Source organism: Talpa occidentalis, unplaced genomic scaffold (genome assembly GCF_014898055.3).
Source record: "Talpa occidentalis isolate TD23 unplaced genomic scaffold, MPIMG_talOcc4v2.1 talOcc4.9, whole genome shotgun sequence".
Taxonomy (NCBI): domain Eukaryota; kingdom Metazoa; phylum Chordata; class Mammalia; order Eulipotyphla; family Talpidae; genus Talpa; species Talpa occidentalis.
Window position 1 is genome coordinate 27,900,392 of NW_023605305.1, and position 17,778 is coordinate 27,918,169.

Sequence of the window (17,778 nt, forward strand, 5' to 3'; positions counted from 1 at the left end):
CTCTGACCTGTACTGCAGTTCTTGTATAAATAAATAAATCTTAAAAAAAAGAAAAAGAAAATGTAACTGGGTTGCTTATGTGTAAGGATAAAATATGATCTAATATCCAGTAGGATGGATACTATCAAGAAAAAGAGAAAATAACAAGTGTTAGTGAGAATGTAGAGAAATTAGAACTCTGAGCACTGCTTTGGGATTGTAAAAATGGTGCAAATGCTATGGAAAACACTATGGAGGTTCCTCAAAAAATTATACACACAACTGTCATATCCAGCAATCCGACTTCTGGCATATACCAATAAGTATTCAAAAGACAGCTCTAAAAGGGATTATTTGCACACTCACATTCACTGCATCATTATTCACAATAGTCAACAGGTAGAAACAATCCAAATGTATATCAGCAGATGAAAGGATAAAGAAAACACGGCTCGTATGTAAACGCAATGGACTATTATACAGTCTTAAAAAGGAAGGAGATTCTGTCATGCTACACTGATGAACCTTGAGGATATTATACTAAGTGAAATAAACCAGTGACAAAAAGAAAAATATTGTATGGTTACACTTATATGAGGTATCTAAAGTAGTCAAATTCATAGAAACACAGAGTTGAATGATGATTATCAAGGGCTAGAGACAGTAAAGGAGAGTTTTAATTTAATGGGTATTAGATTCGCAAGATAAAAGTTTTGGATACCTGTTTCACAGAAATTTGTGAATATACTTAGCAATACTAAACTGTATACTTAAAGAGTTAAGATGATTAATTTTACATTGTGTACTTACCACAATTTTTTAAAAAAGGAGATTCTATAACACTGTCAGTCCTGTTCCCTGTTCTCCCCCCAGTTGAATGCCCTACTATGTAGGCTTTGGCTCTACCTTGGTAGGCTTTGGCTCTACCTTGGTAAGAAAAGACACAGGGAAAAGCTAAGCTTGTGCAGTAAAGAAAAGCCTCCATCCTATCTCATGGGAAAACATTCACATACTTTTGTTAATTTCACACAGTATAATCTACTTTTCATTCCCTCTTTCCCATCCACTGGGTGGTTTTATTTTGTTTTAAAACAAGGAGACCTGCCAAAAAGAAAAACCCTAGGGCTTACTTCTGCAGGATGGATCCCTTAATGACCAGCTCTTCATCCAAATCTGCTTCATTAGCCATGAAGAGCAGCCTCTTTCCTGTGCTGTCCACTCCAATGAAGTCACGCTGCTCCACTGAATCATACAAAAGAAGGAAAATCAAACAAAGCCATTTTCCCCGCTTGCATCACTAAGTCAGGGGCAGGGCACCTGTTCACATTGCTTTTGGAACCAAATGCAGGCCTGAATGTTATATAGCACATACTTACCACACTGTTGAAAACATGGGCAAAGTTTTTTCATATGGTTTTAAAGGATATTATTAGGTTAACTACTGAATTTAATAACGTTATAGATTAAAATATTGTGCCAATGTAATTTCCTGTTTTAAGAGACTGTCATTTTTCTTGGGGGGGAGGTACACACTAATGTGTTTAAAGGCAAAGAGAATCATGCCTGCAATTCAATCTCAAATAGCTCAGAAAATAATAATTATATATAATATTTTGTACATATATTATATTGAATAACTATTATAATAAAAGAAAGAGCAAATGTTAACATTAGGGGAATCTGGGTACATGAAATATAAGTTCTTTGTACTATTCTGTAATCTTACAGAATAGTTAAATTATCTAAATAATAAAAAGGAGATGATGGATATGTTAGACTATAGTAATTTTATAACATATACATATATTAAAATCATACTATATACCATGACATCATTTTTATTTGTCAAAAATAAGTAAATAAAAATTAAAAATAGTGCTTACCTTACAGGCTTGCTATGAGGACTAAATGAATTAATATTTAATAACTGTTTAATAACTATTATAATTCTATAACTGTGGTATTAACTAAAACATTAAATAACATGTTTTAAGTTTAAAAATTAAACAAAATACATTAAACAAAATACATCATTTGATCCTCACAATAATCAAATAAAGCCATGATTTAATGTCATTAAAAAGAAAATACTCAAAGTTGAGCTCTAGGAAAAGTGATATCTCTTAAAGATGAATTTGTCTGCCTCCTATTGATGGCAATGGCTACTAACTAACTGAATGTGTTTGTTATAGCCTGCAAATCCCTATTTATCTAGAACCAAATGTATTACCCAAGTGTAGTTCAGGTGCTTAAAAGCATTCATGCCTTCAGAGGTCACTGGTCATCTTATCATAAGCAGTGTGTCATAAAACACACTTTCAATAACCAAGATTAGTGAACTCTAGGAAGGAAAGATAAAAAACGCCAAATTGTGGGTAAGTTTTATAGAGGATTTCAACTGAAGCTACATTTTGTAGAGAATTTCAAATTCCACGCAGCAGCATTCACATATATCAATTCATCCATTATATGGAAACTCAAGACTATAACAAAGTCTGCAAAGTTCTGATTATGAGCCAAGATTTTAAAAAGAAACACAAAGATGTTATTTTTGGATATAGTTTAGACTGCTTGCCCTATCCAATTCCTTAGGCCCACAAAAACCTTGAATCACTGAATGTCCTGGGAGCAATAATTTCTAACAAGTCCATTTTTCAGCTGTGTTGCATTTCACTTGCATTCTTCTCCCTCTCTGGCCCCCTCCTGTATTTGCTTCTTTGCAGCTGCCATGGTAACTGCGACCTCAGAATATGACAAATTATAGAAACCTGGAATGGTTTCTTTCTGCCTTACCAAAATGAATTCCACTATTGGAGGAGCAGAGGTAACCTTAGAATGTCATCCTAAGAAGAAAGGCTACACAAATAAGGTAAGAGAGCAGTTAAAACTATGAACTTCCATTTAAAAAATTTTGGACAATACTCACTTCAGCATCACATACACTAAAATTGGAATGAAACAGAGAAGATAAGCATGACCTCTGAGCAAGAATGACTCACAAACTCATTAAGCATTCTGTATTTTTGTGAACCTATCTTCTTAAAACATGCAGTGTTGTAAACCAATATTACCTCAATAAATAAAAAGGAAAAAAAATTTAAGAAAAAAATTCTGGATATTCAACTATTCATATTTTTTTCTAGTTTTATTACCTCTCTAACTGATCCTTCTGTCTCCTCTATATCATTTATTTATTCATTCTTTCATTTAACTAAAAGATAAATGTGTACATCTCCCCTATGACAGGCATTATATTTAGAATTTGGAATTCCAACTTTATGAGGCCAACATGATCCTGATGCCCAAACCAGACAGTGATATCACAAGAAAGGAAAATTATAGGCATACTCACATTATATAAATACAAGAATCCTAAATAAATATTAGCAAATAAATAGCAGACTTAAAGGATTACAAATTTATTACATCTCCTCTGGGAAGGAGGTAAGATCTAAGATGTAAAACAGTATAGTTGTTATAAAAATCAGTATGTCAGTTCCTCGAAAAATTTAAAATAGAATTATCACATGATCCAGAAATTTCCCTTCTGGGTATATATCCAAAAGAATTAAAAACAGGGTGCCTGAAGAGATATTTGTACACCGATATTCACAGTTAGCATTGGTCATAACAGCTAAAATGTGGAAGCAATCCACATGTTCATCAATGAATGAATGGATAAACAAAATATAATATCTACATAATTTGAATTTTATTTAGCTTTAAAAAGGAAGGATATTCTGCAATATGCTACAACATGGGTGAACATTATACTAAGTGAAATAAGTATAATGTTATTTATACTTATTAACAAAGGTGTGAATCCTGGTATTCACACCTTTCTGTCTATCTCCCCTTGAATATGGTCTGGCCTACCAATTTGCTTCTAACCAACAGAATGTGGCAAAAAGTGACGATATGTTATTTTCATGATTAGGTTACTTAAGTCCTTGAGTTCTCTCTTACTAGGAGATTCCCTCCCTTGCTAGCTTTCATGAAGCAAGATGATGTGTTGGAGAGGTCCACATGATAAAGAAATGAGGGCAGCCTGTGGCCAATAGACAGATAGAAACTGAGGTTCAGTCCACTAGAAACTTTAGAGAACTGAAATTTTGCCAACAAACAAGTGAACTTAAATAAATTCTTGATCAGCTGAGCTTTTAGATCAGAACTTGGAACTGGATGACACCTTGACTCTAGCCTTGTGAAAGACACTGAATCAGAGGTCCCAGCTAAACTATACCTGACTTGCTGACCCACAGTGTTATTTTAAGATGTTAACTTTATGGTAATTTGTTATGTAGCAATAGATAACTAATCCACCAGCAGCCATAGATAAATAATCATTAGCTGACATCATTTCTGAACAGAGATAAGCCATTTCAGTTATATCAAGCCAAACTGCCAATCCATATAGAATCATAAGTAAGTAAATGATTGCTGCTTTAAGTGTCCTATGTTTGGGGGAGATTTGTTATGCATAAAAACTAACTGAGACAATATGTAAAGAGACAATAAGTCATGATGAAGTTGGGTTTATAACAGATATACAAAGGTGGTTATTATATATTCCAGATATACATGGTGGTTTATTATAATTCATCACATTATCAGAGTAAAAGAGAAAAACAATTAAGACCATATAAAATAGATGTATAAAAACCATTTGATGAAATTAACATACCTATAGATTTATTCCAGAGACACAAGGATAATTCAATATCTACTTATGATAAAAACCCTCAAAAAATTGGGGATAGATGGACCACATCTCAACATAATAAAGGCCATATGCAATAAACCCACAGTCAACATCATACTCAATGGTGAAAAACTAAAAGTTTTTCATCTAAGATCTGGTATAGAGAAGGATGCCCACTTTCACTTCTGCTATTCAACACAATATTGGAAATTCTAGCTAGAGCAATTAGATAAGAGAAAGTTATAAAAGGAATCCAGATTGAAAAAGAAGAGGCAAAACTATCACTATGTGCAAATGACATACATAGAAAACTCTAAAGACCCCATTAAAAAACTAATTGAAATAATAAAACCAATGTAGTCATGTGGCAGGACACAACATCAATTTCTAGAAATCAGTTACACGTCTATATGCAAACAATGAGCCAGAAGGGAAAGAAGTCAAGAAAACAATCCCATCCACAACTGCAACAAAAGAATTAAATACCTAAGAGTAAACTTAAGAAAGGTGAAAGACCTATATAATAAAAACTGTAAGATAAGTTCCCCACTCTTGGATTGGAAGAATTAACATTGTTAAAATGGCCATCTTATCAATGGCCATTTCAATGCAATCCCTATTAAGAGGGGGGGAAAAGTCAGTCCTCAGCATCTATGTATCTCTTACAAATCTTCTAGAAGGAAGTGCCAAGGAGGAGAAAGATAACTTCTGATACATCTAGCATTAGCCATTCTGTAAGTGGGAAACTTGGACCTTGGGATTCTAGACTATTAAATAATATCTGAGACAGAGTGGACTGCTGGCTGTTCAGTACATAATAGCAGATAAAATATATACTCTGAGAAACTTAGGATACTTTAAAAAGTGCTTATCATTGAAATGCATAGCATTATATGGGAGAATTTTAAAACTCAGTTATTTACGTGAGCCTTAGTACTCAATTTTAAGTAAATATAGCTATTAGGAGTTCAAGATTCACATTAAAAATGAAAAATTTTTCTAAAACACAAATCTGATTATGACATTCTCTAGTTTAAAATTCCTCAAAAAAGCCACACTGAATGGGGGATAAAGTTCAAGTTCTTTAGTCTGACCCCTGTATCCTGTCCAGTTACAGCAAGAGGACTGCTTCTCTGCCCTCCATACTTAGAGCTAAATAACAAGTTATTAGTGTATGATATACTTTTTCAAAGAAGGTAGAAGAGCCAGTTTAAAGGAACTTTTCTACTGGTGAAGTTGTTGACTACTTAAGGATCAAAATATTTTATATTTTTTTAAAGATTTATTTATTTATGCATACAAGAGCTGGGTTACATGCGAGAGGTGTGGGGGTGAGAGGATTGACCAGAGACAGACAGGGGAGCAGAACAGGCAGATTGACTGATAAACACTGCTGAAGGGAGCAGTCGGCAAGGCAGAAGAGGTCTGCTGCGCCATGTGGGTCACCTCCCTGGCCAGGGATCGAACTTGTGCTGCAATAGCTGCCAACAGCTTCATAGTCTGAGACCTATCCCCTTGAGCCACCAGGGAGGCCCCAAAACATTTTTAAATGGATAGGTAGTTAGCTAATAGTTATGGCTGATTTAAACTAAAATTGTTAAAGTTATACATTTATAATGACCTTTATGCAAAAAAAGCTAATATGTTAAAAAAAATTGTAAGATCAAGAAAGGTAACTATAATAGGGCATTTGATTTTTAAAATTATTATAAGTAGAAGAGTATGAAAAAAAAACAAATACTCATTTTTATAAAACATGAGTATATTTATAAAATCTGGATATGAGGCCTCCTCTGGTGGCGCAGCGGTTGAGCGCTGGGCTGCAAAGCTGCCCGCAGCCTCTGCAGCGCCGGTTCGATCCCCAGCCACCGGCGAGGGTCCCACCAAAAAAATAAAATAAATAAATAAATAAATAAAATCTGGATATGTAGTTGTTTCTACCTATGTAGTCAGAAAAGGCTGAAAACAAGGAATTGTGAGTAAGCAAATCAGATCTTGCAATAATAGAAACTATATCTAAAATAGAAGGACTGATCAACATGAAGATCATATACAATAAGGCAGAAAGAGGACCCAACAATTACTCTACACCAAAAGTACACTTAAACACAAAAGTAACTAGAAAGATGTTCCAATGCTATAATCCAAAATTATGTTAACCAAATGCCCTAAAGAAGAGAGCTAGAAATGCAAGTAAGATTACTCAAATCTGGGCCTCCCCGGTGGCACAGCAGGTTGAGCGCAGCGCTATGACGCTGTCCACAGCCTCTGCATCACGGGTTCGATTCCTGTCTGGCCAGGGAGATACCCACATGGTGCAGCAGACCTCTCCTGTCTTGCCCGTTGCTCCCCTCAGCAGTGCTTTCAGTTCATCTGCCCATTCTGCTCCCCACTCTGTCCCCCCACTCCTCTGTCTCTCACCCTCCCGCACCTCTGGCCTGTTCCCCAGCTTTTGTGTAAAAATAAATCTTTTTTTTTAATTATTTTTTTTTAAGGTTTATATATTTTATGCAAGAACAGGAGTACAGGCCAGATGCGCAGGTGGGTGAGAGGATTCACCAGAGATGGAGGGGGAACAGAACAGGCAGACTGATGAAATATACTGCTGAGGGGAGCAGCGGGTGAGACAGGAGAGGTCTGACGAGCCATGTTGGATTCTTGCCGGCCGGCCAGGATTGAACCCGCACTGCAGAGGCTGCAGACAGCTTCACAGTGTGGTGCTCAACCACCTGCACCACCAGGGAGGCCCATAAATAAATCTTAAAAAAAAAAAAATGATTACTCAAATCCTAGGCATGAAAGGTCTAGGTGACTCTACTAATTACTATCAATAGTTAAAACCTCTTCAAGTTAGGTACTGTGTCTTATTTAACTTCATATTATCCACCTATAGCACAGTGCCTGAAGTACATAGTTGGTTCTCAATACATGTTTCCTAATAAAAATGATAATTATTATTAAAAAAAAAAACAAAAAACCAACACACAGATAAATCAAACTCTGGTCTGCTTACCTGCCTTTTTTTTCCCCTTTTGACCTGGAATGGATACTAAGCCATCTTGGCCTTTTCTCATTAACATGGCAAGTGATGCTTCATGAGCTCTGAACAGGTCCACAACCTCATGTAAGGCAACATCTGTTATTAGATCACAGCTCAGGATCAGCACATCTGTCTGTTAAATGGAGAAGGGGGTGGTTAATAGCACAAAGGACAATGAATCATGCAAATTATCACAGGATAAGTTTATAATGGTTTAGAAGCACACACAAACTGGACACTTGTTTTCAGTGTCCTTTATTTTTTATAGCAGCTGAGTAAGAAAAACAAATGTGCTATTTTAATTGAACTGTGCTGGGGGAGGGTGTGGAATATCTACCACGCCTTTGTGTGTGCATTACTGCTGCCATTCTTGAAGCACCTCTGGAATCTTAGCTCTAAAGAATAGTCTGAAAACTACTACATTGACCATTTCTATGCCTATGGGATTAATGACCTTAAAAGTATATACTCATTTATAATTTGAAAAGCATCTCCATTGTTTGATAATTTAATATGGTAATATAATACTATAAAGCAATTACTTTGCTAAAGAACTAAGAAATAACAGGATGAATATAATGTCTCAATTTTTGGGAACTCACAGCCTACTTATTTTTGCATAGAAGAACTGGGGTATAGGCAGAGGTACAAGGGGTGAGAGGATTCACCAGAGACAGAGTGGGGGAAGAACAGGCAGATCTACTGAAATACACTAAGGGGAACAGCAGGTGAGATAGGAGCAGTCTGCTGTGCCATGTGTGGCCAACTCCCTGGCCAGGGATGGAACTCAGGCCATCTCAGTGATAGCGCTGAAACTTAATCCCTAGGCCACCAGGGAGGTCCCCCAAAAGCTTTTTTTATAGTGGCTGGTTTTCTGATAATAATTCTGATAATTCAGATTAACTGCAGTAATAACTAATGCTGGTAATTAATGTTTACTAAATGTGTACTGATGGGTATAACTGTCTGCATAGAATCCTATGCAGAAAGCACTATTACTTGTATTTTACATTTGAAAGTTTTACAGTAGTTACAGTACTCATCGAAAATCTAACAACTACTAATGACTTCATACAAATAGAGTCTGCACTACCTTACAGTATTTAAACAGAGCTAAATCTAGATCTTAGATACTCTAAATTTTGGTCTATCTAGTACCCAATATTGTGGATACCAGATATTAACTAGAGTATCACATTTTAAGAGTCACCTTGATAAGCTAAAAAGTATCAACAAGAAGACTATCAAGAGGGTGAAAGAGTTGGAAACTATGCTAGCTGGAGAATAGAAAATGTTTAGTAGGAAAAAGAAAATACAGTGGGCAGGACAAGGAATAGGGGGTGAGGTTAAGAAAGAAAGAGATTTTACCTGAATAGTCTAAGAGTAAAAATTAGAATAACTAAGTAAAATAGAAAGAGTATTACCTTTTTACATATTACCTTTTTGTCAACTAGAACTAGTCAAAAAGAGTAATTTTTTTTTTTTAAAGATTTATTTATTTATTTATACAAGCACTGGGTACAGTCAGAAGCGCGGGAGGGTGAGAGAATTCACCAGAGCCAGAGCGGGGAGCAGAGCAGGCAGAAGGACCGAAGCACACTGCTGAGGGGAGCAGCGGGCGGCAGGAGAGGTCTGCGCGCCATGTGGGACCCTCCTCCAGTGGCCGGGGAGCAGCCGGGAATCGAACCTGCGCTGCAGAGGCTGCGGGCAGCTTCGCAACCCAGCGCTCAACCGCTGCGCCACCAGGGAGGCCCAAAAAGAGTAATTTTTTAAGGTAATGAATTTCCCATATTAGAAATACTAGAGAAGAAACCAGGTTATCACTTAATAATGATTCATCTATCTAATATTTATTGAGTATGTACTCTGTTCAGTCAGGCTCTATTTTAGAAGTTAGAGGAAACTCAGACTACAAAGTATTAAATATGAATGGCTAATCAAGCCTCTTTATTTTAAATGAATTTCTACCTATACAGCCTACCATTATGTTTTATCATAAATGCAAAAAACAGAAATCCGAAATCTACCAATTGTTAAAACAAATTTCTTAAATTGTAATTTAAACTGACACTATCAGTGTTTCACAGTAGCACACAGTTTCCCAGAGAAAGCCTGTTCCTACTGCCCTTCCTGAGGGTAGATTCTCTTTTTTTTATTTTCTAGGTTTTTGTGTAAGCCTTGGCTTAGAAAATGGGTTCTGTTACTATAAAATGTCTTAAAAACATGGGCCTAAGTTATTCCAGGTTTAAGAATAAAGTGAATATCTACATGGAAATTTTTGTAAGAGGTTCCAACTTTTCTAAGATTTTAATTTAAAATCAAGATTCCTACTTAGGGTGGGAAAATAAATGATTTCAACTCATATTCTACTAAAGCAAAGAATCATGTCTGGATCAGAAAGTGAGACTCAACAATTAGTGCCTTGTCTTACTGCTTGAAACTTCTTATTCTGAATACGGAATCTATACCAGAACCACCACTTCTTTTTTTACATAGAACTCACATATAGCCTAAATAATTTCTTGTGACTGTCTCTTAAAGAAGTTTATTTTATTTTATTTTTTTTTAAGGTAGTGATTTTTTTTTAAAGATTTATTTATTTATTTATTTATATAAGCACTGGGTACAGTCAGAAGCGCAGGAGGGTGAGAGAACCCACCAGAGCCAGAGCGGGGAGCAGAGCAGACAGAAGGACCGAAGTACACTACCGAGGGGAGCAGCGGGCTGCAGGAGAGGTCCGCGTGCCACGTGGGACCCTCCTCTGGTGGCTGGAGAGCAGCCGGGGATCGAACCGGCGCTGCAGAGGCTGCGGGCAGCCTCACAACCCAGTGCTCAACCGCTGTGCCACCGGGGAGGCCCTCTTAAAGAAGTTTAAATTAGGATTCTCCCCCTACCCCCGACTCTGCTGTTTAAGGAATTCTTCTTTCTGAATCTTTACTCTGAGCTAAAAAAAAAAAAAAAAAATCCCTATAAACATCTTTTTAGGAAAAAAAATTCCTAAGCACAGAAATCACCCTCCATGAACTACCAAACATCAACAAATGATGGTTCAACAAATGAACCTACATACATAAAAGCTAAGGAAGAAATAGCCTGTAGAATCTTATTTCTTATAACGATGCTTAGGCAGAGAGTAGGGGTCATTACTAAAGACATCCACACAGTTGCTACCTCAACAGTAGTGAAGTTTTCTCATTTCATTTTAATGAAGATGACAGTTTGCTAAGGAAAAAAAAATCTATTTTTCTAATTTTCGCTAATGAGATAAATGATTTTTGCAAGCTGACTGTTCTACAACAAATTGAATTATTAAGTGTACTCCAAAGTGAAGAAAATGACCTAATGCAGATGCCTCTGAAGTGGTGACAAAGTTGTCTTAGAAAATAAATGCTGTTATCATTCAATATCTGCAAAAAATAAATCTGTCAGTATAGTGAATGCCAAATAAATCCTGCATAATTGTGAACAGTCTGCAGCTTCTTTTTACTCTTTGCTTTTCGATGACTTTTTGCTAAGCTGAATGAAAAATCCCAAAGGAGCATAAGGAACAGACCCTCCCCCAATGTCTGTTTGCCATCTGTTCTCAGTGTGAAAAGAAAGGCGAGGGCATGGGATACAGATGGAGGTGCTATTCCACCAGGCCCTCTTTTGCCTTTCCCATAGAATGCACCACGGAAGACTCACTAAGACCAAACACATTCCCATCCTATTTGCAATCCCACCGCTTCCAAAGGAAAATCTATGCTGTTTGGGCAATATACTTTGTTTGCAAGGCTGGAAATTCTGGAAGAATAAAGTCTAAAAGGAAAACTAAATCATTATTACATTTTCATAATACTATCCATTTTTCTTTACATTTTAATAAAAGCTGCGATAGAAAATAAATGACTGTTTTGATTTTTTACTCCAAAAATGTGAAGTTCATTCTAGAAATGTAAATGCCCTACTAACTGAAGCCCAGAGAGAGAAAGTGGAAAAACTATTAAGAGCCAGAAATATTTCTGATCACGTGCGACCACAAGTCATGAATAACCATAGACTGTTTGGGCTGAGAAGCAACTGTCTATCTGAAATGCAGTTAACTTGAAAGTTTCTGGGATATATCAACCCTAAGCTGCCTGTGCTTTGGTGGACCAGTTCTTTTCTAACACCAACAGCATGCCTCTTCTGCAGACACCAAATAGTCTCCATAGACCTCCCTCCTCACTTTTCTAACAGTCCTCAGTATGTTTTATGCCAGGTTTGCGCTCAACGGGAGTAAAGGCTATGTCAAGGGCAAAAGGCACAGCTCTAAGGAAAGCAAGTGTGTGCATTTCTGACAAAGTGGAAACATACAGGTTCTTCAAGGGAAAGTGGAAGACAGCACTTTAGTGTTTGGGGAGAAATCAACACACCCAAAAATTCAAAACCCAAACTGATGCCAGTCAGTCTTGACTAAAGCAAACAAATTAAGCTCAAAAATCCTAATTACTAAGCCACGGCAAAGCACAGAAATCGCTCATTACAAGAACATTTTCAATCAAGCCAAAACCACTGACTAAAACTAGAAATAAAAAACAAGTTAAATCAGAGAACCGGATGTATGTGTGTGTGGAGGTAATGGTGGGTGGGAGGTGGGAAGAGCTACTGGGAATAGCTTCTTTTCTTTTCCTGGCAGCTGTTCCATGACAGATTGTTATAAATAACACAATCTGGCAAACATTTTTCTACAGCAAGGAGAAAGAAAAAACACACACACTCCTCTGGAATAAACTATCAAGAGAAGGCAACTACCACACTTTTACCCACCCAGCACTTCCACAAACAATGGCCATGATCCAAATCACCCCCCTGCACTCCACAACCTCCCACTCCCCTAACCCCCTGCAGCTGCAGTGGCTGCTGATAACTTCATAGTGCTGAGACTTAACCCCCTAGCTAAGGGAGGTCCCCTAGTTTGCTGCTTTAATAATTAACCAACAGCTAAATGCAATAGAGACCTTACTTTGTTTTTACAGAGGTATGACTGTAAGTACAGGAAGGAATAACCAACAGTCTGTAATAAGAAATGTGATAATCCTTAGGCTTACAGGTAAATATCTTTCCTATATTTCCTAGCTTAATCATCCAAGATGTAAAAGCCAGAAATTGGGTTTTCTTTACTTTTTTTTTTTTTTTTTTATAGAGTCATGTTATTTATTTATTTATTTGTTTGTTCTGTTTATACAAGCACTGGGTACAGTCAGAAGTGCGGGAGGGTGAGAGAATTCACCAGAGCCAGAGCGGGGAGCAGAGCAGGCAGAAGGACCGAAGCACACTGCTGAGGGGAGCAGCGGGCGGCAGGAGGGGGTCTGCGCGCCATGTGGGACCCTCCTCCGGTGACCGGGGAGCAGCCGGGGATCGAACCGGCGTTGCAGAGGCCGCGGGCAGCTTCGCAAGCCAGCGCTCAACCACTGCGCCACCGGGGAGGCCCTTTACTTTTTTTTTTAAAAGACTCATTTATTTACGCATACAAGAACTGGGGTACAGGCCAGATGTGGTGGGGGGGGGTGAGAGGATTCACCAGAGACAGAGTGGGGAACAGAACAGCAGATCAACCAGTAAAAATGTTAAACTAATAAGTAAATTAATAAGTTTTAGAAAACTAAGCATAGGAAAAGGCAAGCCAATTATTACCTTGCATGGAAAAAAAATAGTGTAGGGAAGGAACAAAAGCAGTAACTGACCACATGACTAACAGCTTACAAGGTCAAACTAAATAGTCAAACAACTAAATAATGACCTCCCCAAATTACAATTAAGTATATTAGAGGTGCAAAATCTTCTTCTGCCATAGCAGAGAATTAATAGGTAGTGTTGCGGTAAAAAACTGAGAACAGCTGAACCCTTGTAATTGTACAATTTTATGCCATACAGGAATTCAGAGATGGAATAGCCTTCTCATGTTATATATGAGGAAATTGAAGCCCAGAGAGGAAGTGATTTATTCAACATCACATGTGTAATTAGTAAAAGAAAAAAAAAAAAAGAAGAAAGCAAGCATTCCTAATCTTATAAATTGCTTGTCTGTAATGGACTAAGGCAAACTAAGGCAAAACTTTCCACTTGCATATGGAATCAAATTCCCTCTAAGGTACTCAATACATTCCATAAGGACAGGAACTTTTACTCACTTTTTATCCTAAGCACCCAGCACAGTGACTACAACATTGCAGGCAATAAAATTATAGTTACTTAATTGATGAACTGAATGCTTTATTTTCTCTTTTATCAACTTCTTCCTTACCTATATCATTCCCATCAGCATGCACATATACTAAGATATGTTGTATCTTAAAAAAAAATGTATACCTTATTTTCACAGGCTGTGTAAAGAAACTCTTTATAACACATATCCAGGTGTTTTCATCATGTCACTATACATTTTCAATAATATAAAATAAAATAATGCTTTCTCTGGGAGAAGCTTAGGGTAGAGGATCAGCCATGTCAGTAAACTTACAATTTGGCAGGAAATTACAGATCATACAGAGTGAACACTAAGCAGCCAATGCCATGATCTCTCTGGTCTACAATCACTAAAACTCATCCTTACGCTCATATAAATATCTGCGTCCATATTAAAGGAGTAAGGGAATTATTCCAAATGTTTACAAAGAGCTTGTCTCCATTTGTCACTCATCCTATTAACAAATACATATTGAGCATTCTCTCTGATCTGTATCTAGACAGATAAAGTTCTGGTCCCATAATCCATTGCAGGGAGATAATGATATTACAGATAATTTTAATCCTCTGTGCAAGTATAGAAAAATGGCACCGAATGCAGTCTTAGAAAGCCAAAGAAGGCTTGTTGGAGCAGATGATGTGTAAGTAAGAGCTGAAAAAATGTTGGGTGGCTACAGGCTACTTCAAATGAACTTTCTGGTCATGCTATCAGAATGACTTCCCACATGGGCCTCCCTGGTGGCACAAGGGGTTAAGACACAATCTATGAAGCTATCCATAGCTGCTGCAGCATGAGTTCAATGCCCGGCCAGGGAGAAACTCACAAGGCGCAGCAGACCTCTCCTGACTCACCCACTGCTCCCCTCAGCAATTGCAGAGGTTCATGCCACTAGCCAGACCATACTGCTACCTTATGATCCAAAGGAGGATGGGTAGGCTTACCATGAGTTTGTAAAACTGTAAGCCATGTTGAGTTGCTTGTTATTCAAAAATAAAGAGAGTTTGTAATCACAGCTTGGGTTTCCTATCACAATTCCTAGCTATCACATTTCCCCCCCCTTCCCTACAGCTCTTCACTTCATGAAAAGATACTATCAGAGACAGAAAGTGACACTAAAAAAAATCAGGTTCACACAGAACTTGCAAGTTTTTTGGCTACCAAATACAGTATTGGGCAGTAGGAATCCAGTTCCACAGACTATAGATCCAACAAGGAGAAGTCTGGGAAGGGAGAGGATAAGATGAAAATACCTTGAACTAGTAGATACATGTACCAGGTTAGTAGAGTTAAAAGAATTTACATTGAGGTTTCTTAAAAAAATGATAATAATTTAAAAAGTGGGGGGAGGGTGCAGGGAAAAGGGTTCAAAATTTCCTCATCCAACTTGTTTTGCCATAACTTCTGGGCTTTTCACTATGCTACCAAGCAGGCTTAAAGAAGCCATTGTCAGAGATATATTGAGGCCCTAGAAGGCAACCACAGCCCACCAAAGCAGTCTAAGAAGAAAAACTGCCACTTAAAAAAGTCTTCAAGCAAGTTGGGACCAAGTTCTTAGATCTTCTCTTTGACCAAATTGTATTCATTCTTTTCAAGCAGATAGAAATCTACCAAAACAAATCCTTGGGCAAAATGAAAGAATGACAGAGATTTGTAATTGGATAAAAACTTCAAACACTCAACTGAAAATAACTTGCATTTATCTTTTTGAACATCTAAAAATATCACATATGCTCAATCTTTGTAATAAGCTGTCTCTAGGATGGGGATTTCATTGGCATAGTTTGTTCTTTGTTGTGGCATGTTACCTGATTCAAAAAACATAACAATAGTGCTTTTCCTACATCAAAGGACTTAAAAAACTTAACCTATAACAGCTAGTGTGTTGGTTTCATTATCCCTATTTTCTTGGTTGCGAAACTGAGGTGCAGAGGGTAAATGAGACTTCCCTGAAGCCAAAGAAAGATTCCTGTGTAGATTAAATAGAAAATTATCAGCTCCAAAATCTCTAAATTAAGAGAAGCCAAGAGACCTGCAGTGTAAGTGTTTTAAACATAGACTACAGAACTCTATTATAGACTTAGTCTGGTGAGGCCTTTTATTTTTTTTTTTTTTTTTTTTATAGAGGCATGCTTTATTTATTTGTTTGCTGGTTTGTTTGTTTGTTTTGTTTATACATGCACTGGGTACAGTCAGAAGCGCGGGAGGGTGAGAGAATTCACCAGAGCCAGAGCGGGGAGCAGAGCAGGCAGAAGGACCGAAGTACACTGCTGAGGGGAGCAGCGGGCGGCAGGAGAGGTCTGCGCGCCATGTGGGACCCTCCTCCGGTGGCCGGGGAGCAGCCGGGGATCGAACCGGCGCCGTAGAGGCCGCGCGCAGCTTCGCAACCCAGTGATCAACCGCTGCGCCACCGGGGAGGTGGTGAGGCCTTTTAAATATACCTCACTAACCTGTTCTTAAAGCACTTATGTAAAGAATAATCACATTCTGTTTCTAAGGCACAAAAATAGCACTCATGATTGATTACCTCGGAGAATCTAATGTGAGTCAGGCTCAGTGTCCAAGGTGTCAGTTAATTTTGCTTTAAGTGCTGATTACAGATTGCATTCTTCTCACCTAAGAAGAAAGAGTCCTTGCTCAAGAGTCAGGCTTACTGCTCCTATGGCTCTAGAAAGGACAGATGGTCTTCCTACAAAGCTGGATTTACCTTCACTTAGAGAAAGATATCAGTAAGCAACAACTGCACACTTGTAAGACAAGGATATAACATAGTTTTTTGAGTCTTATTAGGAAATTTGCAATTTTTAAATATATTTTATATAGAAATATTTAATTAAGAGTTCTATATCTACTTAGAGTCACTTAACTGCACACCATTTTTTTTTTTTTTTAAAGATTTATTTATTTATTTATACAAGTACTGGGTACAGTCAGAAGCGCGGGAGGGTAAGAGGATTCACCAGAGCTAGAGCAGGGAACCGAACAGGCAGACTGACGAAGTACATTGCTGAGGGGAGCAGCGGACGGCAGGAGAGGTCTGCGCGCCATGTGGGACCCTCCTCCAGTGGTTGGGGAGCAGCCGGGGATCAAACAGGTGCTGCAGAGGCTGCCGGCAGCTTCGCAACCCAGCGCTCAACCACTGCGCCCTTAACTGCACACTTTAAAAGTTCTTTAGGGCCTCCCCAGTGGCACAGCAGGTTGAGCACAGTGCTGTGAAGCTGTCCGCAGCCTCCGCAGCATGGGTTCAATTCCTAGCTGGCCAAGGAGATTCCCACATGATGTGGCAGACCTCTCCTGTCTTGCCCGCTGCTCCCCTTAGCAGTGCTTTCAGTCTGTCTGCCTGTTCTGCTCCCCACTCTGTCTCTGGTGAATCCTCTCACCCTCCCACACCTCTGGCCTGTACCCCAGCTATTGTATAAATAAAAAAAAAAATCTTAAAAAAAAAAAGTTCTTTATATACATATACATATAAATATCTAATGTACATAAATAATTAGACATGAGGAGCCTCCCTAATGGCGGAAGGGGTTAAGTATCAGCACTATGAAGCTATCTGCAGCCACTGCAGCATGAGTTCAAGTCCTGGCTAGGGAGGTGACCCACATGGTGCAGCAGACCTCTCCTGACTTGCCCGCTGCTCCCCTCAGCAGTGTATTTCAGTACCTCTGCCTGTTCTGCTCCCTATTCTGTCTCTGGTGAATCCTCTCACCGCACAGCACCTCTGGCCTGCACTCCAGCTCTTGTACGCATAAATAAATAAATCTTTAAAAAAAATTGACATGAATGAACCCCATGCAGGTCCTCTCAAAAAAGAGAAGGAAAAGTAACTTTGAAAATACCAGACGAACTAAC

The 17,778-nt window shown here is 38.1% G+C and overlaps 1 protein-coding gene and 1 non-coding gene across 4 annotated transcripts in view; one reads left to right on the top strand and one right to left on the bottom strand.

Annotated features, from left to right (window-relative positions):
• EIF2B3 (eukaryotic translation initiation factor 2B subunit gamma) overlaps positions 1-17,778 on the bottom strand; it is a 79,532-nt gene that overhangs the window by 50,162 nt on the left and 11,592 nt on the right. For all 3 annotated transcript variants that reach the window (XM_054690953.1, XM_054690951.1, XM_054690952.1), the window contains 2 exons: positions 7,695-7,854; positions 1,110-1,221 (listed from right to left, as the gene is read on the bottom strand). In XM_054690953.1, the coding sequence (XP_054546928.1) occupies positions 1,110-1,221; positions 7,695-7,854 (272 nt within the window). The remainder of the gene's footprint in view (positions 1-1,109; positions 1,222-7,694; positions 7,855-17,778) is intronic.
• Positions 2,898-3,004, top strand: LOC119237300 (U6 spliceosomal RNA). Its single transcript, XR_005123249.1, has one exon. It is a non-coding gene; the product is annotated as a U6 spliceosomal RNA (small nuclear RNA).